Source organism: Trichomycterus rosablanca, chromosome 8 (assembly GCF_030014385.1).
Source record: "Trichomycterus rosablanca isolate fTriRos1 chromosome 8, fTriRos1.hap1, whole genome shotgun sequence".
Taxonomy (NCBI): domain Eukaryota; kingdom Metazoa; phylum Chordata; class Actinopteri; order Siluriformes; family Trichomycteridae; genus Trichomycterus; species Trichomycterus rosablanca.
In genome coordinates, this window is record NC_085995.1 from 4,974,535 (window position 1) to 4,999,227 (window position 24,693).

The following is a 24,693-nucleotide window of genomic DNA, read 5'->3' on the forward strand; positions in this document are numbered from 1 at the left end:
ACCGCTGCCACTTTCTCATTCATTTAAGTGTCTGTAAATTATAGGTCAGACATTCTGTTTATATTAAAATAATATTATAAAAATACTAAAGAATGCACATGCATGACTTACCTGCTCCCACTATTAACATCAGGTAAAAATGCTATGAATGGATTATGTTGTAAAATTCTCTACTTATTTCTATTGCTTTTATTTTCTATTGACAGCGTTTATATGAATATAGATAAATATGCTCATGTGGATGCATACTGTCAGTTCTCTGGGCTTGTTAGTTGAGCTTTGGACTGGGTCTGGTCATGGGCTAGTTTTGGGTCTGGATTTGATTCCGCTAACTTCTCAGGACAATATACAGCACCAATATTTTCATTATAAACACACTAGATGAGTTTAAGGTGGCTGAGTTAGATAATAGATAAGTTTAGGGTGGAGAATTTGGGAGATTTAAGGATTTAAGGAGTTGCAGATAGTTCTGAAGTTCATAGTTAGCAGATGTTTGTTATACATGATCTAATATTTGTTGATGTAAATTGTTAAGAAAAGATTAAATTCAGCTGTAAGTATTAAATATATGTTGTTGTTTTTTTATAAAATAAGTTTCATATTGTACATGCTGTTTTTAATGTAAATATGTATATAACAGAAAATGATTTTTGTGTAAATTGCTTTAGTAAAATAAATGCTTATTTCTTTGTTTGTTCTGTTGTTGTGTGGTGCATGAATCAGATATAAATCACTCGTATATTAAACAACATTTCTGTGGAATTTTGATGGAAACCATCAACACAGGCCAAAATGTACCAAAGCCGCTCACAGTATTTCATTGTTCAGAGGTGGTGAAATAAAACATTCCTCCAGTTCAGTTTGATTTTCTCGCGCATGTTTTGTGTTAAACGGTGAATTATTCTACATTTACAGCAAGTGACTGACGTAAAAACTAACAATCTCAAACAAATCCTGTCTGATTAAACAACCACTGTAGCACTCCGAATATTTACTCACCGTCACAAGCCGCTGTGGGTTCTGTATATAGAAAATGGATTTGATGGAGAATATTGTAAACTCACTCTTTAGGAAAAGGGTTTAAAATTACACTTTCAACTACTGAACTTCTTAACATATCTGTTACATGTTCTGATACGGCACATGTTTCTGAGACATTTCAGCACTGCAGGACATTTTAACAAATCAGTTAAGTGAAAAATAAAAATTATAGTTACGATATTCAGTAAGAATATATTCAATCTACATAATCAGTATTACTCTAATATTATCACTTTATATACAGTATACATATTCTAGATTTGATGTCTGCAGCCTTATTCAAAGTGTTAAAAGGGGCATGTTTACCACAGTGTTACATTGTTGCTTGCCATTGTCTAGCTGAAACACTTAAAAATATCTCTAGAAAGAATCATATTCACTCTAGAATGTGTATGTTCCCCTCAGGAATTAATGATGCCTTTACAGATATGCAAGTTACCCAAGCCTTTGGCACCAACACACTGCTATACTATGACAGACTCAGGCTTTTAAACTTTGTGTTGGTAATAGTCAGTAAGGTACTTTTTCCTCTTTACCAGAGAACAAATCATCCATTTAAAGGTGAACTCATCAGTCCACTGATCACTGACAAAATATTTCTGATAACAGATATGACTGATGTTAATCATATCCTTTATTCTTTCATGATAATATGATATTCATTGTGATATCAGAAAAAGAATCATTTTCATGGTATGATTACCGGAACGTTCACTTCTCAATGCAGTGAAGGTCACAGGCAGTCTGTATTTGTTTACGACTCACTGTTTTCTGTATTCATTTGCATGCTTTGGTACTGGGTTTGTATGGAAAAAGAACCCCAGAGGTGGTTTAATCGCTTTAAACACACACACACCACCGTATGAGTGTGTTTGAATTTATTTTCTTAGTTTGACTCATTGTGGTTTGGTTTGATTGATTATTTCAGTGGTTTTTTTCTCACATGACTGTGTTTACTCAGCGTGCTATAAACCAGTAAAACCACCAGTCAGTCATTCAGAGAATCACAGCAGCAGCAGCAGCAGGATGGAGAGTAAAATCCACTTCAATGCTATGATTGTATTTGTATGGTGTGATTGGGGCAGAACATTAGTCCATTAGAGGCAAAACACCAGATGTGATTTAATAGCACTTACACTACCTACAACTGGGTGTATCACACTAAAAACATGCTACATTTATAAATATTAATACATTAAGTAATAAGAACCCTTTGGTGCATTTTACATTATGAACTCAAAGAAACAGACATCTGTAGCCTATTTTATAAAGCAAATTAAAGTATGCCTTTTGTTGGTCATTAAACTCAACTCATTTTAAAAGGTAAAATTAGTATGTTATCAAATTGACAATTATAAATAGTTTGTGTGAAATTTGTGTGAAAGTAAAACAAATTATATATAACTGGAAATGTATCAAACAATTGAATTATTTTCATTATGTGGATTCGACTCCTCAGCGAACCAATTGACTCTCGTTAGTTTTCTAAAACAGCGATTCGACTCTTTGTATCGACTCTCAGATTCAAATGACAGAAATGATTGGTTGTTGCTACATATCTACATCCTCTAAATAACAAAATTATTCTGATTTAAATGTATTGTGGTGATTAGACAGCATGTCCGAGTCTGATAAGAGCTGTAAGAAAATGTCTGATAATGTTAAAAGATCTCTTTTTGACAAATTAATTCTGCTGGAAACCGCCAGAAACTTACTGAATCAGGAACTGAATCATTTCACTGGGAAGGTAAATCACTACTAATTAATCTAACGGTTTAATCACAATTTTAATATAATAATATAAACTGTGATGGGTATCAGGCTGTAATATAAGCACACATCTAATCTATATCGCCTGTAAAGTATTTACATTGATCAGTCTATTTCCATAATCAATGATTGGTTACTGATTAGCTCAACTGTTAGCACAAGGTCAAAGTGCTGCGAACAGATTAACTTAAGAGAACGTTATAAGAACTGTAATTTGAAGTTTTATAATATATATATATATATAGCTTTTATCGATGCTCATCTGAAATGGACTGTAAATGTTTTACTGTAAATAATACAAAACTGGATGAGAAAGTATTAAACAGTATTAACAGTATTCTTGGACCACCAGTTAGAGTCCCATGCTGACCACTGTGTCCACCACTGAAAGCACCTACAATGGACATGTGAGCATCAGAACTGGACCATTGAGTAGTGGAGGAAGGTGGAGGAACATTGAGCAGTGGAGGAAGGTGGAGGAACATTGAGCAGTGGAGGAAGGTGGAGGAACATTGAGTAGTGGAGGAAGGTGGAGGAACATTGAGTAGTGGAGGAAGGTGGAGGAACATTGAGTAGTGGAGGAAGGTGGAGGAACATTGAGCAGTGGAGGAAGGTGGAGGAACATTGAGCAGTGGAGGAAGGTGGAGGAACATTGAGTAGTGGAGGAAGGTGGAGGAACATTGAGTAGTGGAGGAAGGTGGAGGACCATTGAGTAGTGGAGGAAGGTGGAGGAACATTGAGTAGTGGAGGAAGGTGGGGGAACATTGAGTAGTGGAGGAACATTGAGTAGTGGAGGAAGGTGGAGGAACATTGAGTAGTGGAGGAAGGTGGAGGACCATTGAGTAGTGGAGGAAGGTGGAGGAACATTGAGTAGTGGAGGAAGGTGGAGGACCATTGAGTAGTGGAGGAAGGTAGAGGAACATTGAGTAGTGGAGGAACATTGAGTAGTGTAGGACCATTGAGTAGTGGAGGAAGGTGGAGGAACATTGAGTAGTGGAGGAAGGTGGAGGAACATTGAGTAGTGGAGGAAGGTGGAGGAACATTGAGTAGTGGAGGAAGGTGGCCTGGTCTAATGAATCACAGTTTTTACATTATGTGGATTTCCGGGTGCATGAACTTCACTTACCTGGGGAAGAAATGGCACCACAATGCTATAGGTAGGAGGTATGCTGGCAGAGGCAGTGTGATGCTCTGGGCAATGTTCAGTTTGGAAGTTTTGGGTCCTGCCATTCATGTGAATGTTACACTGACCTATACCACCTACCTAAAATTGTTGCAGATGAAGTACACCACTTTATGGCAAAATAGTGAAGTGTCATTTTTCATTAGACTAATGTACTAATGCAATTGTTCAGAAGTGGTTTGAAGAACACTTAGAGGAAGGAGTCCTCTAAATTCCTCAGATCTAAATCAAAATGAGGATGTGCTAGACAAAAACAGTGCAAACTAAGGAAGATGTGACACAAGGTGGGCTGGACTATATATGGTAGGGTATGGGTATGTCTATCACAGGGCATCAAACACGATTGTTGCCTAGTGTGCCCATAAATAATAAATAACGAAAGTATTTTATATTTTGGTGAAATTTGCACCAGATGATATCAAGATTGTTTGTGTGTATGTGAATATTTTTGTATTTCAGACAGCAGAGGAGATTGAGGTGTTTCTGAATTCACCCTGTACCAGTCACACTCAGGATGGAGTGAACCTGCTGAAGACCTTAGATTCTAAATTATATGTAATTCAGAAACTGTTGGCTGTGTTTAAGAGTCTCAAATCAGGTACAAAACCTCTATTCTACTGTCCCAATTCTACTACTGTTCTACTCTGCATCTACTGTAATTATACTTTGATTTAACTTGGACTCTACTTTGATTTTACTCTAGTCTTACTGCTCTAGTTCTTGTTGTAATTTCACCTTTATTTGCTAGTTAAAATGGGGGGTCCTCATTAATCTCCCAATCTAGTCTTTCCAGTTTCCTGTGCCTAACACAATCCTCTGCTGCCTGCACCACCCCGATCTGGCAGCAGTCTGTCACTCACCCCCTCCGAGATGCGAGCAGTTACAGCCGGTCACTTCTAATTTATTGGCCAGCAGTGAGATCTTGCGCAGAGCTTTACCGCATACAGTAACACTGGTTTACGTATGAGTCACTGCTCAGTTGGCGCCGCAGTCAGTGACCGGGTTGGCAGTGTACAGCAACAGATAGGAGAAACCCGGCTTGTCACCCAGGGTCATTTGTGTCTGTTTGATCTCTTGGACCTAGGTGGTGTGCTAACTTGTTAGCCCCCACCCCCCTGTTTTATTCTCATTTTTAATTGTACTTTATTTTATTCTTGCTAGTATATTTTGATTCTCAGCTATAGGAGTAGTTTATATAGGGAGAATTGAACCCTCATGTTTTCAGCCGCCCACTGTGCAACAGCTGGACATATTAACTTGTTCATGGAGATTCTTGACATTCATCAAAAACACAAAAATGTGATTTGCCGGTGGGCTTGTAGGTTTATTTTTCCACATCACTGGAAAACAGTAATGGATGTATAATAATTTATGTATTCAATATAAATTGCTGTGCATTGGGATGCTGCCAGAGGTTCTTATAAAGCACCAGCTCTCATGTGAACTGGATATTTGAACTGGAAATTACATGCAGTTTAAAGTAGTAAAAGATTTATAAATAATACCATCAAAACTACAGTTTAAACTTTTTTTTTTTACAATTCCTGTTGTTTAATATTAGTACACATTCATTCGGTTAGGTTAGTTAAAATGAAAATATTTTAAGAATGTGAAATGTCACAATAATACTAGAGAGATGATCATTTATTTGAGCTTTTTTTCATCACATTCAGACTGGTTTAAAAGTTTACATACATGTGGTTAGTACTTGTGGTTAGAATGAGGTACCTGCCTCTGTCATTGTTTAACTTGGGTCAGATGTTTTGGGTGGCATTTCACAAGCTTCTTCCAATTGTTGCTGGGATTTTGTCCCATTCCTCCTGACAACTGGTGTAACTGAGTCAGGTTTGTAGACCTTCTTTCTCACCCATGCTTTATCAGTTCTGCCCTTACATTTTCTATGGAGGTTTCTATGGTCAGGGCTTTGTGATGGCCACTTCATTACCCTCATTTTATTGTTTCCACAACTTTGGAAGTATGCTGGGGGCTGTTATTCATTTGGAAGACCCATTTGCTCCCAAGCTTTAACTTCTTGGCTAAAGTCTTGAGATGATTTTAATATCTCCACATAATTTTCATTTTTCATCATGCCATCTATTTTGTGAAGTGCACCAGTCACAGCTGCAGAAAAGCATTTCCACAACATGATGCTGCCACCCCAGTACTTCACGGTTATGATGGTGTTCAGTTTCCCCCCAGTTTCAAAACAGTTGTTTCAAACAGTTGTTTCATTAAAACAGTGGACTTTTCTCTTAAAAGTACGATCTTTGTCCCCATGTGCAGAACTGTAACTGTACAGAACTTGGCTTTTTTTTATGGCAGTTTTGGAGCAGTGGCTTCTTCCTTGCTGAGCAGCTTTTAGGTTATGTCAATATAGGATGTTTTTACTGTTGATACACTGTAGATACATTTGTATTTGTTTCCTCCATCTTCACTCCATCTGTATTTTTCTCACAGAAGTATGTTCATCTCTAGGAGAATGAACGCATCTCCTGGTTGCGTGTTTAACATGAGTTTTAATAACTTAATTCTAAATGTATGTAAATCCAATGTTCCACAGTTTTGCTTTCCTTGCAAAGTGTATGTAAACGTACATATTTCATACATACTTAATCTGTAAGTATACCAGTTTATATTTGACCCTGTTCTGATTTTTCAACCCCAGATTAATGTAGAGGAAAATTAGATAATTTGTTGAGGAAGATGGCAACATTGTTCAAGTTAACACAGCCTGATCCTCTAGTGTTAACCAAAACATCCGGAGTGAGACTGTTACAGTGAAAACAAAATGTAACCCAAATGTGGGAAATTAAGCAGACATGCTTTTATGAGGTGAGATGCTAACTATGAGCCAGAGGGCAGAGCTGAAAACTCCAGAATGATCTGTTTTAGAAATCTAAGCTGAAGAACAAACATTAGCTGAAGGATACAGCTCACACATTTATATGAAAACTAATTGAAAGTAGATTTTATTGTACATTTATTTAAATTGTGAAGCTGAACTGAGTGCTGTTAGCTTACAAAGCTTGTTGCTGAACCACAAAAGGCATCAACCATTTACTCACTCACTCTCAGTCACTCACAACTAACGGAAATTAAAACAGCCAGATGACCTTTTGCATGCTTTGCAAAGGTAAGAGGAAACCGAGTACCTGGAGAAAACCTGTATAGACATGGGGAGAAAACCTCTCTCAGACAGTGATTGAAGACAAGATTGAACCCATGTTGCTTTAACAGATGTTTATTGGTCCAAACAATATTAGCATTAAATAATAACAGAACTTTCTAGAATAAGTGACCAATTTCTACACAAAGAACAAGCTGCTGCAGAAATTAATGAACAATTACAGTTACAATGTAAGTAATATTTTAGTATATACAGTGTATCACAAAAGTGAGTACACCCCTTACATTTCTGCAAATATTTCATTATATCTTTTCATGGGACAACACTATAGAAATGAAACTTGGATATAACTTAGAGTAGTCAGTGTACAACTTGTATAGCAGTGTAGATTTACTGTCTTCTGAAAATAACTCAACACACAGCCATTAATGTCTAAATGGCTGGCAACATAAGTGAGTACACCCCACAGTGAACATGTCCAAATTGTGCCCAAAGTGTCAATATTTTGTGTGACCACCATTATTATCCAGCACTGCCTTAACCCTCCTGGGCATGGAATTCACCAGAGCTGCACAGGTTGCTACTGGAATCCTCTTTCACTCCTCCATGATGACATCACGGAGCTGGTGGATGTTAGACACCTTGAACTCCTCCACCTTCCACTTGAGGATGCGCCACAGGTGCTCAATTGGGTTTAGTCCATCACCTTTACCTTCAGCTTCCTCAGCAAGGCAGTTGTCATCTTGGAGGTTGTGTTTGGGGTCGTTATCGTGTTGGAAAACTGCCATGAGGCCCAGTTTTCGAAGGGAGGGGATCATGCTCTGTTTCAGAATGTCACAGTACATGTTGGAATTCATGTTTCCCTCAATGAACCGCAGCTCCCCAGTGCCAGCAACACTCATGCAGCCCAAGACCATGATGCTACCACCACCATGCTTGACTGTAGGCAAGATACAGTTGTCTTGGTACTTCTCACCAGGGCGCCGCCACACATGCTGGACACCATCTGAGCCAAACAAGTTTATCTTGGTCTCGTCAGACCACAGGGCATTCCAGTAATCCATGTTCTTGGACTGCTTGTCTTCAGCAAACTGTTTGCTGGCTTTCTTGTGCGTCAGCTTCCTTCTGGGATGACGACCATGCAGACCGAGTTGATGCAGTGTGCAGCGTATGGTCTGAGCACTGACAGGCTGACCTCCCACGTCTTCAACCTCTGCAGCAATGCTGGCAGCATGTCAAAAAGCATGCTGGCAAAAAGTGTCTATTTTTTAAAGCCAACCTCTGGATATGACGCCGAACACGTGGACTCAACTTCTTTGGTCGACCCTGGCGAAGTCTGTTCCGAGTGGAACCTGTCCTGGAAAACCGCTGTATGACCTTGGCCACCATGCTGTAGCTCAGTTTCAGGGTGTTAGCAATCTTCTTATAGCCCAGGCCATCTTTGTGGAGAGCAACAATTCTATTTCTCACATCCTCAGAGAGTTCTTTGCCATGAGGTGCCATGTTGAATATCCAGTGGCCAGTATGAGAGAATTGTACCCAAAACACCAAATTTAACAGCCCTGCTCCCCATTTACACCTGGGACCTTGACACATGACACCAGGGAGGGACAACGACACATTTGGGCACAATTTGGACATGTTCACTGTGGGGTGTACTCACTTATGTTGCCAGCTATTTAGACATTAATGGCTGTGTGTTGAGTTATTTTCAGAAGACAGTAAATCTACACTGCTATACAAGCTGTACACTGACCACTCTAAGTTATATCCAAGTTTCATGTCTATAGTGTCGTCCCATGAAAAGATATAATGAAATATTTGCAGAAATGTGAGGGGTGTACTCACTTTTGTGATACACTGTATATATTTAGCAATTTCCCCCCCAATTTTCTTCCTAATCTAGTCGTATTCGATTACCGTGATTTGCATTACGCTTCCCCTCTATCGATACTACCCTCCACTGCTGACTGAGGAGCGCCGCAACTGACACACGCCCCCTCCGACACCTGTGCAGTACCGACTGCATCTTTTCACCTGCACAAGTTCATATGCGGATCAGCTTTGTGTACGGAGAGACACACCCTGATCAACGCATTATTCCTCGACTTTTTGCGCAGGTGCCGTCAATCAGCCAGCAGAGGTCGTAATTGCATCAGTTATGAGGAGCCCTGGTTCGGCTTTCCCACCCTGTATGAACAACAGCCAATCGTTGTTCATGCAGCTGCCCAGCCCAGCTGGATGGCAGAGCTGAGATTTGATAGGATGTGTTCAAAATCCCAGCTCTGGTGTGCTAGTGTGTTTTATCTCTGCCCCAGTATATATTTTTTTCTGATAGAAAATACAACTGACATTGTGCCATATTTAGGTTTGCGTTCCCTAAAGAAGGATGTGTTAACCAGGGGTGGGTCAACTTTTGTAAATGACTGCAGGTGATGCTAGATTGTTACTTGCTTTGTGGGCCAAAAGTCTGAGACCACTAGTAAATGCTTCTGTCTTTTTTTTCTCGATTTTTATCCAATGCTTTCATTCACAAATCTAATCTGTTCTTTTCACCACCAGATCCACAGACTGTGAACCTGCATCTTATGCATACAATCAGCAGATCACCTCAGCACGGGTTCCTGTTTAATCACTTGACGAGTAATCAGACTGGAGTGTTTGTTCCACAAGTTCGCAAGTTTGGGTTGTTGCTGCAAACTGGGATTCAGACAAGCTCGATTACCCGGGCTATGCAGATTTTCGGAGCCACACTGACTTTCAACTATTTAACTTCATCAATTCAGTCAGAGCAGGAACCACCTTGTAAACTGTCGTTTGATTACAGCACAGAGACGAAAGTCATGAAGGATAAAGAGTTGAATGTGAGTGAAAATGTAAAGAACATTGCTGCAGAAACTGAGATAAATTTAGAAAAACCTTTTCTTCTTAACCAAATGTATCCAGACTTTGTTCAGAATGTGGCCTCACCAGCATTTACTCAGCAGTTTGGGAACGATCCTGAAGTTCAGTACCAGAAGCAGACCTCCTCTCAGCTAGTATGTTTCCTGAAGATGAACAGGAAGATGGAAGCATCCGAGGTCAGTTTATCTGGCGCGGTAGAAGAACCATCTGTGTTAATGCAGCAGGTGAAAAGCAGATCTGCACCAGTTCAGGATCAAAAATCCATATCTAGGCACATTACCTCCAAAAAGCACCTAAACTCTGGGATGAATGTTTCAGGACCTGTGTTCAAAGTAAAAAGCAGCACTGATCGCTCTCTGACCTACAGCTGTATGATCGCTACTCACTCTGAGCTCTGGGACATTGGAAATGTTTCTACGGACATGTTGAACCGTCAGCAGGACAAAATGATTGATTTTACTGACCTCAGTGGTGTTCTTGAGCCGTTCAGTCCAAGCTGCTGTTCCAGCAGTGATTCATTCAATTCTGAACAGATAGAGAACATGTGTGGACTGATGGACAGCTCGGTGGACGGACAAAAGGTCGTAGTTAGAATTCCGGAATTTCAGATTAAGAAGTTTGAGGAGATGCCCGTTGTCGTGACCCATGTGATCAGTCCGAGCCAGTTCTACATTCATCATGAAGATGCCAACCTACAGGAACTGTCTGATATCATGGCGTAAGTAAAAGGACAGGGTCGTAATTACAAGTAAGCTACTATATATTGAAATAATTTTGTGAATGAGAACCTGGATATTTAATTATACATTCAGTTGAAGGATACATCAAGTGAACAAAGAAAATGAATGATGAAGTATTTTAGAGTGGTAGGAAATTTGGTTAATACTTCCATGTCACAACTATTAAACACTTACATAATATTGCTGATCTTAAACCCTACTGCTAGTCTGTATTACAGTATTAAAGGCGAGACTTATGATTAGATAAATACTATCCCCACGGTCAAGTAAAGGTGGGTCAGTGATGCTGTGTGGACGATTATTTTACCACAGGAATTAGAAAGCTTCACTGTTTAACTGGCATCATGGAATCACAAGAATACCAAGGCATTTTTAAAAGGAATGTTGAGCCTTCTGTGGTGAAAATGATAATTGGTGATAATTAGACTTTCCAGCAAGAACAGTGGTCCCAAACACTACCAAGTCAACTAAAGCTTGGTTAAGGAATCAGTCCTGGAATATTCAGTTGCAGCATGAAAGCCAACAAACCTTAATGAGTTGGAAGCTTTGGCACAGGAATTGGTAAAGATTTCCCTCTGCCATTTCATTGGACCAACAACAGTCTGCGCTGTTCTTCACTCCACCCATACGTTCCGGTGTGCTTGGTTCCTCTCCAAGAAAGGTAACCAAATGTATCATGGGTACTTCAGTACATTAGGGGTCACCTGCAATGAAAACAGCCACTAAATGTGGGATCGGGGATATAAAAACGTACTGCACCATAGGGTACCATACAATGGAAAAGGGCCAGAATAGTTGCCTCTGTAGTAGGTTTTCTACTGAGACCACTTACGCTAAGACTGTTTGCTTGTTAAATCTCAATACAATATTTTAATGTATTAACAGGAATAAAAACTTAAAGTCGTATGCTGAAAGGAACTGCATCCCCGATATCGGGGGGTATGTCATGGGTTTGTTCTCTGAACCGGAGTGGTGGTGCCGGGCTCAGGTGTTGAAGATCTGTGGCATGAACAATGGTAAGAAAGTGAAATTTTAGCTCAAGATCTTGAATAGAAATTAAATATATACATTGGGTTGATGTTTCCTTTTGACATTAGGCAGTCATGGAATGTGCCGCGGGGATTTAGGAATAATGAACATTGAGGTGGAGATCAGGAGAATTGATTATGGAGATACAGCTTGTCTCTCACTATGGAACGTTAAGGAACTCTGTGAAGAAGCTGCTGAAGTTCCAGCTCAGGCTCTGCAGGTTTCTTTAGCCGAGGTACAGGGTATTATGATTAATATAAGGTTGTTGTTTTATTGTATAATTTGTTATTAATAAGTGAGTGATGTTTGGTGAGTAGGTAAACCCAGTGAATGGTGAGAGCTGGAGCGATGAGGCCATCAGTTGGTTTAAAGATAAAGTGAAGAACAGGACTCTGTACGCACGGCTCTATCCACAGACGAACATCATGATGGTGGGACTGTTCATGGAGAAAGGAAAGATTGGAGCAATGAGGTAAGTCCAGTCCATTAGATATGAAAGATGCGAAGCTGTAATGAAGTGATGTGCAGAGTCAAAGGAACTTTCACTGCACAATTCTCATTACAGAAAATATATTTTTTTCTGTTCACAGCACCCCAAGAACAGCATCTCCTTATTATTCTAGATAGAAACATAAATAGATTCAATAAATTTGTAACAATGTCAATACTGACTATAGTGGCATAGTGGATAGTTTAAATTCTAGCATTGTGGGCTACCTCGCTGCTGGCTCATGGTGTTGTAATTTGTGATTGTTTTGAATTTACCTTAATGATTTTACATTAATTTTAAGTTATTTTTAACAAAACGTATTAACTGATGTAAATTTCCTTAATAATAAACAGTTTGTACAAATTAAACACAGCAGCGCTACAGTCACTCATTCAACCCTTGTTAACCTTCATGTTCCTCTGTAGTCTTGAAGTTTCAGCGCCGCCCTGAGGTGATCAAAAATACTGCATCACTTCCATCATAGAAGCCCAATCATCCAATCATTTACTTTTTAAAGCAAATAGATTACAGATTCATGTACAATTAGTTGATTATTAGTAGATCTCACAAACCTTTTAAAGTTTACTGTAATAACATCGCTGAGTGAAAATAATAACATTATTTAATCTTCAATATTTATCTGATTTTAATGTTAAAAATAGAAAATAGCTCAGTGGGTATCACTGTAGCCTCAGAGCGACAAGGTCCTGTGTTTGATTCCCATGTGGAGCATTTTGGGTCCTTTCCTTTATATGTGGAGTTTGCATGTTCTCCCCATCTCAGTGTGGGTTTCTTCTGTTTGCTCTGGGTTCCTCCTACAAGACATGCAGTCAGATTAAATGGAGCTACTAAAATTGAGTGTATGAGAATGTGTGTGCACATCTGTGTTTGCAGTGTGATGGACTGATGACATGTTTGGGGTGTTTCTAGCTTTTGCTCAATAAGTCAGACTCACTGCAGCCCTGACCAGAATAAAGCAGTGGTACGTTGCGAAACAGACAGTAAATGAATATTGTGAACTTAAAGAAACTCCCATGTGACTAAACAAAATGAGATGATTTATTTGTGGAAGATTTTGTTGTTGCGTAAAATTTATGCATTTTGTTACTATAAAGCTAAAACGGATAAAAACGGATAAAGCTCAATACCCCAAAAATGATGGGAACAATGTATCTACACAAGATGCCGCATAGTACACACCAAATTACCTACTTGCTAAAAGGAGACCAGGTTCCCACTTGCATATCCTCTATTCATGCCAACAGATGAACACCATCAGAACAAAATTCTACAATACAAACAGCTACATGGAAATCTCCCCCTCAGTACCCTAACAGTTCCCTGTTGGTATTTAAATAGATATATTGAAATGTGAAGTATTTATATTGATAGTTAAATGGTACAAATGAGAATGAATCAAATAGCTTTAGACTTTAACACTTAATATGTAAACATTGTTGTACAGACTTTTGTGTTTAGTTTTAATTTTGTGTCTCTGTACCAGGCGAGGAGCTTCTCTTTCTGTGAGGTTGGCACAGAACGGTCATGCCAGACACGATCAAATGAAAAACCTGCAGCTGAAGAGAAGTGAGTCAGTTTTATCACATTACAGGAGGAGGTTTTATATCAGAAGTTTTTATTCAACTGATTTTGTTTTTCTTTTTTCTTTCATCAGGTTCTGCACAGGAACGATCCAGGAAACAATTTCTGGAGTGGGAGAAATATCTCATATCCTGTTACTCTCACCACCGAAAATAACACTCCCTGTAATAAGTTTTCAACATTTGAACCATTCGAACAGGAATCATCTGCATTATTCAGTTCCACTAGGATCTTTCTGGGGGATTTTTGAGGGGAAATCGTGGTTTAGCAGAAACTTTTCTTTAAATTTTCATTGTAATAAAACTAAGAATTAGAATTATTAGTTAAGAATTAGAAATTAGAAAAAAGGACAATGAATAATAAATATCTATGTTGGAAAACTGTGCTGTACTGTATGTAATTTAAGTTGAGAGGTTCAGATTCTGTTGTTTTTATGGTGTTTTATTGTTGAGTTTACATCATTTGTTCAGGTTCTGAAAATTACTGTATTTACTTGTAATTTGTGCAACAGAAAAGTATTCACTCTGGCAGAAAAACTCACCAGAGAAGAAATACTGAATTTAAACAGAAGCTCCGGTCTTTTACGATGGTGCAGAGTCAGGCATCGGCGTCTGGCTGGCAGTCGGACAGGACTGACTCTCTGTTTATTAACATTAACAATTCCCTGTACAGATATTTATGGGGTTTAAAATATCTATTTATTGTCTGTAAACCCTTAAGATCAGTTATATTGCACCTCTAAGATAAAATGTTGTTTGTTGCTGATTTGACTGAGACATGATTTATAGTTTTATGAAAATGTATTTTTAGTTCTAGAGTACAGTAAAAGATGATGGCTCTGTTTCAGCATGTATAAAAGCTGCTTTGTTTGCTGCTGGAGCTGCTGGTTCTGCTCTGAAACTTAAGCTTTGTTTTGTTTTGTGTTGCCGCTGCCCGTCGGAGGAGTTTGAACTGGCACTTGAATAAACTGCTGATTGTGTGCCAGTGAGGCAGCAAAGCTGACGATAAATGGCAAAAGAACTGCGACAGCAAACGCTCGACCCGCCTTACGTGAGAAATTTCACAATGAAACGACTGATTTTACTGTCGTCATAGTGTTTCACGTCTATAGAGTAAAAATGTAAATATGACAGAGCGGGTGCTGCACAGGAACATGAGCTGATATCGTAGGCTTGTGGGTCAACTGGGGTTGGAAAAATTGGTTCTTTGTGATTATTAATACTGTTTGTTTTTGGCATTGAGAACTCGATGTGCTTTTTTCCAAAAACAAGCTGGACTCATCTGACCACATCACTCATTTTTACTGTCATCCAGTCAATCTGATATAACCCCCGACCCAATAAACTGCATAGATTTGATTTGACTGTGTAACAGAGTTTCAGGTTTCATTTCTTGATGAAGTGACTGACTGTTGGGTGACATGGTAGCATGGTGGTTTCTTATTCATTGACATCTGAGGGTTTAGTCACATACACCGATCAGCCATAACATTAAAACCATCCTTGTTTCTATCAGCACCCCTTACCATATTGAAGCACTTTGTAGTTCTACAATCACTGGCTGTAGTCCATATGTTTCTCTATGTACTTTTTTTAGCCTGCTTTCACCCTGTTCTTCAATGGTCAGGACTCCCACAGAGCAGGTATTATTTAGGTGGTGGATCATTCTCAGCACTGCAGTGACACTGACATGGTGGTGGTGTGTTAGTGTGTGTTGAGCTGGTATGAGTGGATCAGACACAGCAGTGCTGCTGGAGTTTTTAAATACCGTGTCCACGCTATTAGACACTCCTACCTAGTTTGTCCACCTTGTAGATGTAAAATAAGAGAAGATCACTCATCTATTGGTGCTGTTTGAGTTGGTCATCTTCTAGACCTTCATCAGTGGTCACAGGTGTTGGCTGGATATTTTTGGTTGGTGGACTATTCTCAGTCCAGCAGTGACAGTAAGCTGTTTAAATACTCCATCAACGCTGTTGTGTCTGATCCACTCATACCAGCACAACACACACTAACACACCACCACATGTCAGTAGGAGTTAACTAATTTTAAACATATTTGTTTAAAAAAAGTTGTGATTAAAATCCATCAGTACCGAAGAATATAATTAAACATTTGCCAGAAGATGATTGGCAAGAATTACCATGCTGTAATTTAAAGCTATGGATCTGAACTTTGTATTAATTAAAAATAATTGATTTTTTAAGGCCACAAATTAATTCTAGGACGGCTTGGTGGGTAGCACTGTTGCCTCACCGCAAGAAGGTCCTTAGTTTGATTCCCAGGTGGGGCAGTCTGGGTCTTTTCTATATGGAGTTTGCATGTTCTCTTCATGTCTTTGTGGATTTCCTCCGAGAGCTCCTTTTTCCTCCTTAAGTCCAAAGACGTGCAAGTGAGGTGAACTGGAGATACAAAATTGTCCATGACTGACACTTGACATTAAGCTTGTAAACTGATTAATCTTGTGTTACCAGTAGCTACCTGTTCTAACATGAATGTAACCAAAGTGTGTAAAACATGATGTTTAAATCCTAATAAATAAATAATGATATGAAGTTCTCAGATGATCAGAACTACTTGATAAAAAGTAATAAAAAGTTGACTTAAGATTTAAACAGGAGTAATTTCACTTCACCTTACTCAATAGAATTACAGAAAGTAATTTCTCTTTATTTCAGTTCTTTTCAGGTAAAATGGCGTCTGCATTTCCTCCAGCTTTCCGACTGCACAGTGAATCATGAGAATAATGAAAGTGGAGTCTTTGTGTCCACACATTCATTCTTCACTGCTCGGTGGGAGGAACTCGGGGCGTTTGAACTGAATTCCAGGCTTGTTGTTCACAATAATAGCCACTATTGTATGGAAATGTCCCATAGAACAGCATATGACCACGACGGTGCTCGGCCACGGCTAGTGACGGCCAAACCATTTGCATTTCCAAATGCTGCTCTGCAATCGGCCACTCTGCTTAATACCCAATTTTCTGGATAAGTTTGAGTGTCACCACAACTGAAGGTAAATTATTCATTAACAATGAGGACAATCATTAATTACTGTAGATTAGATGGTTGATGTATAAAATCTATAAATCTGATGAAATCTGATTCATCTGGGTATAAGGAGAAGATCAGTGTGTCCACTGGATCCATTGGTTTGATCCTCTCAGGTGCTCAGATCTCAGCTGAGGTGTTTTTATAGATGTGGATGGGGTGTAGGGGGGTCATGTGGTTCCAAATCTTGCGATTGGCTTTGGTTTTTGTGTCAGGTGGGACCGCGTGGGTATCGAACGTCCCAAGCTTTTAATCAGCTGAGACAAACTCGAACAGCTCAAAATGTCCAAGGAGTCCAAATGTGTGGATTTAACCTAATGGTGGAAATTTTTTGACCGGGTAAAGCTTACGCCGCTTACATGACGGGCTGAGCTGGTAAACATTTATTTCTTATTTTATTACTGATTTTAAAACTGTTTTTAACCTTTTTCATGAACTTTTTATTGCAGCTGAAAGAATCAAGCTTGAACAGATATAATGATGGATTTGGATTATTTCTGTACTTATTAAATGATCTTCATAGAATTTGTACTTTTGTACTTTTTACTCACAACATTTGCAAAGAAAACTTGTTTCTGTATAATTAAATCAGATTTTTTATACAGTATATCAGGCAAATTCTATCAAGGAGCATCAACAAATTTACATTTGATTCTTATAGAATAAGAAGGAATGATTCTGTCAGATATTTACTTTAAAAGGTTTGGAGTACAGTAAGTGATTTGGCTGTCAAACAATAGGCCTCTTTTTTAATTACATTGATAGATATTGGCAGAAATGTTTAATCCTGCACCTCTGCAGTCAAACAGTTGATCTTACGTATAAATTAAATGTCAGAAATTAGATTCAAATTTCTTTCAATTTTATTTGGTTTGCAGACCTGGAATCAAAAATGAACTGGGCGTCTTTTTACGCCGTAATCAGCGGTGTAAATAGACACTCGACGGGCATCGGGCGGATTTGGCTCTCTGTGATCTTCATCTTTCGTATCCTGGTTCTGGTGGTGGCAGCTGAAAGCGTTTGGGGTGACGAGAAGTCCGGATTCACCTGTAACACCCAGCAGCCCGGGTGCAACAGCGTCTGCTATGACCAGTACTTCCCCATCTCTCATATTCGCCTGTGGGCATTGCAGGTGATCCTGGTGTCCACGCCCGCCTTACTGGTGGCCATGCATGTTGCCCACCGGCGGCACATCGACAAAAAGATCCTCAAACTTTCGGGACGTAACAGCGCCAAAGACATAGAGCAGATTAAGAGCCAGAAGTTTAAGATCACAGGGGCTCTCTGGTGGACCTACATGATTAGTATTATTTTTCGCATTGTGTTGGAGGTGGTCTTTCTCTACATTTTTTACCTCATCTACCCTGATTTTAAAATGGTGCGACTGGTAAAGTGTGATTCGTACCCCTGTCCCAACACGGTGGACTGTTTTGTCTCTCGGCCGACAGAGAAAACCATCTTCACCGTCTTCATGCTGGCCGTGTCGGGTGTCTGCGTGCTGCTGAACATCGCTGAGGTGCTGTACCTGGTAGGTCGGGCGTGTAAACGCTACTTTCAGAAACCGGAAGGGGAAGCGAAGGGGCCTTGGATCACCCAAATGCTGCCACCCTACAAGCAGAATGAGATCAATCAGCTCATATCAGAGCACTCGTTCAAACCCAGACTAAATTTGGGCAGAAGGAGTCCGACTGAAAAAGCAGAGAGGTGTTCGGCCTTTTAGATTTATTACAGTGTTACTAATCAGTAACAAAGTCAAGCTTTTGTAATCAACGTCCTCATATTTATTTATTTATTATCTTTATTTCAGTTATACCTTTAATTGTGCTTTTTTAATGATTGCACTTTGTACAAAGTTCTTCAGCAGCAGGGTCTGTGAGAAAACCTTTCTGTTGATTAAATATGTATTAAATTATATCACCCACCAGGACCTGCAGAGTTTTAGATTTTCTCCTTACAAGTAATTAACATTTAAATAATATTTCTGTATATTTATTGGGAGTGGTTAAATGTTGATAACGAAAGTAATTTAGCTCGTCTTTATTTAATGATAATGTATTTTGTGTTACAAATTCAAAATAATTTTGTAAACATTAAGGTAAAGGTGATATGTGCCTTAAGTTTTTCATTAATTTGCAGACACACACTTAGTGCAATTTTTTGTAGCTCCAGTTGGCCTGACTGAATGTCTTTGGACAGAGGGAGAACATGCAAACTCCACCCAGAATAGACCCTGGCTGCAACAGCGCTACCCACTGTGCCATCGTGCCATCCGCTTTAAGTTATTGTAAATATAAAAATGATGTATGGTAAAATAAAACAAACTCCAGCTTTAAATATGTACATAATTATACTACAGTGTTACTGAATAAATTAATCACCTTTTTAATTTTGTTCCAGATCACTGATTTATTCATTAATAAAGTATGTACAGCCTGTGATGTGCTCATGGTTCGTCACATTTCTCTTTTTATATTACTGTCTGCAATCTAATCTGTTTTTATTTTTATTTATTTATTCTGCTTATTTTAATTGTATATTTTGTATAATTATATTATTATACTTCTTTTGAAACAGCATTAAATAATAAGGTGTTTATATTGTTCTATGCCTCAGGGTGAGGAACCAGTGAGTAAAAGCTTTATTATCGAGTAATAATTTCATTATTACTGGATTTTATTACTATATCAATTAGTAAATATATATTACTATATTAATAAGTAAATATATATTACTATATTTATTAGTTATGACTATATTTTATTCCTGGCAGAAATTAGAATATAACTATGAATAATATGTAAAACTTTTAATCACAATAAAACATTTTGTTCAGCTGCAGCAGGTACTTTTATGTGCACATGTCATTATTTTATAGTTCTATTCTTTATGTACACATGGACACTTTTTTCAAAAAGTCTGTTCCTAATTTTTTTTTATTTCATTTTCATTGAGTTTTATGTTTTTATCACCACTTTATCCTGGTCAGTGTTGAGGTGGGTCTAGCCTCCTCGAAATCACTGGGTGCTATGCAGTAACATACACCGATGAGGCATAACATTATGATTATTCTAATATTGTGTTGTTCCCCTTTTGCTGCCAAAACAGCCCTGCAACTCCGATGCTGCTCTGTGTATTTTGACACCTTTCTATCAGAACCAGCATGAACTTCTTCAGCAATCTGAGCTATAGCTTGTCTGTTGGATTGGACCACACTGGCCATCCTTTGCTCCCCACGTGCATCAATGAGCCTTGGCCGCTCATGAACCTGTCGCCCTGGTTTACCACTGTTTTAATCCTTGGACCACTTTAGATAGATACTGACCACTGCAGACCACTCGCTCAAATCCTTACGCTCGCCCATTTTTTCTGCTTCTAACACATCAACTTTGATCAAATGTTCACTTGCTGCCTAATATATCCCACCCACTAACAGGTGCCGTGATGAAGAGATAATCAGTGTTATTCACTTCACCTGTCAATGGTCATAATGTTATGCCTGGTCGGTGTACCCAGGACAGGATGCCAATCTTTTGCTGGGACTTTGTGATGCTTATTTTTTCCTTTATAATACATTAGTACACTTTATGTTTAAAGCAGATTTCTGTCTTGTTTTTGTTGGTCATGTTTTAATTTAAATTAATTTTTTTATTCTTTTATTGCTGATTGGTGCCGTTCAGATTCAAGTTGGCTAAAAAAAATTAAATCATTACAAACCATCACACGCCAAGTTCATTATCATTAAGCAGTCTATAGGTAATTACTTTTTTGATCTAATGACCATCATCTTGCCAACATCCAGAATTTCAGTAAGAATAATGAGTTAAAATGTCTGATTTTTATTTTCAGCTGATCCTCAGTTTTGGTTGAGACTTTGCTTGTTGCTTCAGCTGTACGTCTGTCTGATAGGAGACCCTGATGTTATATTTAGTCAAGTTCTTGGGTCACTGTGCAAACGTCTGATTGGCTGCCTCCCTGTCTCTTCAAATAACAAATGACTGGTGAGTCTGATAGTTTGCATTAGAGAGCTATGTCCCAAATTTAACCTGGGAGACAGAGGGACACTAGAAGGAGGGACGTCTAGCTGTTGTCCCACCAGGTCTGAACTGGTCAAGAAAATCTGAACTGTTCTACTGATCAGGACCGGATCAGTTCAGCATTGGTGTGGATTTTACTTTTGATTTGCCCCAGAGTTTTGGTTTTGTGTGATTTATGGATCTACACTTTCACTCTCAGTTCCAGTGCTGGAGATGATTCCTCTAACCAGGTGAAAAGCTTCTAAAAATTATAATCTGAAATTATACTCATTTTAAATAATCTATTTATTTACTATCAAATTAAATGATTAAATATATTTATAAAGAATTTTATTGCATTCTTGTGATTTCTATACCTATTTTTTCTGTGACTGAATAATTGGAAGGCATACTTCTATAATCAAATAGAGTTATTTATTACATTTTAAGCAGATTTCAAACAACTACTTGGCCAAAAATATACATACAGCAACTTAGTTGAATAATGTGGTGGTATTGAACAAATCTTTGAGCCATGACCTACTAATTCTTATCTCATCAGTTGAAATTGATTGAACATAGCTAGTGAATTTTCTGTCCATATAAATTGAAACTTTAAAGCTAGTTTGAGATTATAAAGTAATTGAACAGCGGCCTCTTCCTCAAGGTCAGAAAGAAAACGTACACTGCCATCGTCATGCCAAGAGGATTTCCTACAGATGGGCAAATGTAATCAAACCACTAAAAAAACCAGCCTGCCATAAATTTGAAGCTGTTGGAATACATGCGTGATACTGTCCATGTTTAAGTAAACTTTTGGTGACCACAGACTAAGAGGCACATTATCGCTTTAATGGTAAACAACAGTGCATTTTTACAGTGTGCAAACACTGTCTTGAAATTTGGCTATAGATGAGCTGAGACAGTACATGCCTAAAATCAACTTACAGTCTGACTTTGGTACCAACCCTGGTGCAAATTCAGTTTGAATTCTGCATCTAAAGTCTGTATTTATAATTGTTTAAAATGATTAAATCAGAAACACTACGCAAATGATGGGTTGAATGAGATGTTTATGTGAATAAAGGTCCTCCAGGACCATCATGTTTGTTAATAAAGCCACCATATTGTTCAGAGACCTTCTATTATTTTCAGGACGGTTTCTAATGGTTATCTGAGATGGGAGATTGGAACTTGTTGGGGAAGCTTTTGGAGAGTGCCCAAGAACACTCCACAGTCGTGGGTAAAGTGTGGCTTACTGTGCTCTTTATCTTCCGGATCTTGGTGCTGGGTACAGCTGCTGAAAAAGTCTGGGGGGACGAACAGTCTGGCTTTACCTGTGACACCAAACAGCCTGGCTGCCAGAACGTCTGCTATGATAAAACCTTCCCCATCTCCCACATTCGCTTCTGGGTTTTGCAGATTATCTTCGTATCGACGCCCACGCTCATCTACCTGGGTCACATCCTGCACCTGGTCCGCATGGAGCAGAAGAACATCCAGAAAGAAAAGGAAATCCATCAGCATGATACAAGAACTAAAAAGGTTCCAGTTTGTGATGAACGAGGGCGTATCCGATTGCAGGGTGACATCCTTCGTACCTACATCTTTAACATCTTCTTCAGGACCTTGTTTGAAATTGGGTTTATAGTTGCTCAGTATTTCCTGTATGGATTTAACCTAAAAGCACTGTACACATGTGACCGGTCTCCGTGTCCCAATCCTGTCAACTGCTACATCTCCAGACCCACCGAAAAAACTGTTTTTATTATCTTCATGCTTGTGGTGGCATGTCTGTCGCTTCTACTAAACCTGGTGGAAATTTGTCACTTGGGTTTCACTAAATGTCGGCGAGGTATCACGTGCAGAACTATACCACCATCTCATACTGAATTTAAATCAGATGGTGAGAAAGCAGATACATTTGATCCCAAATATAATTATTTCACTGGACATCAGATGTCTTACCAACCTGGACCAGGATACAAGGTTTCCAGAACCAATGAACCTGACTCGTTCCTTCCATACAGCACCAAAACTGTTTATACACAGAATAAAGAGAACTCTGCTGTCGAGAAGAAAACCCAGTTTGAGATCAATCACCAGAATGTCTCTGGTTCTATAGTTGTACAAGAATGGCCTGGAAGAACCGCCAAACACAATAACAGGATTAGAACTGATGATCTGATGATCTGATACTCAGCTTTTTAAAGACTAAGATTTGTTTAATTACATTTTCCTGCTTAAAGCTGAAATTGATAGCACTTTTTAAATTGAATGAATCAACACATTGTGGGGAGGTGAGGTTTATGAAAATTCTGCCACAATTTTCCCCTTTTCTAAATTATTAACTTATATAGAAAGATCAAGTTTAACACTTAATTCTAACAGCATTATTTTTACACCGTGATTGGATTGGATTTAATTGGATTATGGCTCTGTGACTGGATTTCTGATCCTCTGTTATATTATAAAATGTTTAGACTTTACAAGCACTTGATTAGAAATCATAATTAAACATTAAAATTCTGGTTCATACATTAGATTGAATAAACACTCAATTAATATTTAGACAGGCATGACATTTCTTCATCTTCATCTATTATTATTCTTTTAATTTGATTCGTTCAATCAGTTCATGCAGTATTTTCCAATTTTAAGATAAAAGCTGTTTTACTGAAGAAACAAGATCATTTCCATCTATCATATAATATGATTTTCTTTATAGTATTTATTTAAGATAAACAGCAAATGTCATTTAAATGATTAAAAAGCAGCTTTGTTACATCATAAAACTTTAAAAAAAATATCTTTAAAATGTCTAAAAAATTAAATTTTGTCTGTAAATATTAACTCTTCATTCTGAACCATGATAAACATTTAAAAATGAATAACAGTCCAGTAAAATAAACCGACTGTTTCAAAGGGTTAAAATTAGAAACTTAATCACCATCCCTCACCACCCCTCACCACCCACCCCGGCTCTGACTCAGACCCCCACCCCGAGATACAGACTTGGTCCACTTAAACACTCAATCCAGAGTTAAGAATAGATTCAGCCACAGCAGAGAGCAGTGGAGTGTACACACCATGTTTCAAAAGTATTCACACATCCCTGATTAAACACCAAATTCTTATTATAAAATACTTGTAACCATATAAAATCTTAACTCTAATATTGCTGAAAAAGTTAAATAAACAAATTCTACACTGACACCAAGTAAACATGGTAATTATACACAGTTCAGCAGTAGTTTAAGCTAGCATTACATTTTTCTGGTCTAAATGTTGAAGTCATGTACATTGAGGTGTAAATTGATATATATATATATATATATATATATATATATATATATAATATATATATATTTGATAATATATGTTGTGCATGTGCAAGATGACTAGAAATGTTATGCAAGAATGACAAGATTATGAACTCCTAGCTGCTACAAAAAGTGATTACGCTTCAAAAGCAGATTGTGGTCTCAAAAAAGAGAACATACCAGAATGACTTTGAGGTTTCTTTTGTTATGTGTATATATAAACAAACTGTACTTTGTTGATTGTGTTTACCTTTATAACTTCTATCCACAAAAGCAGCAAATAAAGTCATTTGGCCAAGGGGTGTGCAAACATTCGCTTACAGCTGAGCCATATATTGATCAAGCAAAAAAACAAAACTAATCAGCGGGTTTCGGTAACCCACGACACTGCAAAGAAAAAACCAACAAAAGAACTTTCGAG

At 38.2% G+C, this 24,693-nt stretch overlaps 2 protein-coding genes across 2 annotated transcripts; both read left to right on the top strand.

Annotated features, from left to right (window-relative positions):
• The first annotated feature begins 2,602 nt into the window (after positions 1-2,602).
• Positions 2,603-19,374, top strand: LOC134319656 (uncharacterized). The gene is made up of 9 exons (XM_063000950.1): positions 2,603-2,788; positions 4,454-4,592; positions 9,684-10,743; positions 11,651-11,781; positions 11,863-12,029; positions 12,112-12,266; positions 13,789-13,871; positions 13,960-14,019; positions 17,815-19,374. The coding sequence occupies exons 1-9, from the start codon at positions 2,660-2,662 to the stop codon at positions 18,654-18,656; spliced, it is 2,766 nt and encodes a 921-aa protein (XP_062857020.1). The 5' UTR covers positions 2,603-2,659; the 3' UTR covers positions 18,657-19,374.
• A 2,754-nt stretch (positions 19,375-22,128) lies between these two features.
• On the top strand, positions 22,129-23,145 carry LOC134319657 (gap junction alpha-3 protein-like). The gene has a single exon (XM_063000951.1). The coding sequence runs from the start codon at positions 22,129-22,131 to the stop codon at positions 23,143-23,145; it is 1,017 nt and encodes a 338-aa protein (XP_062857021.1).
• The last annotated feature ends 1,548 nt before the right edge of the window (positions 23,146-24,693 follow it).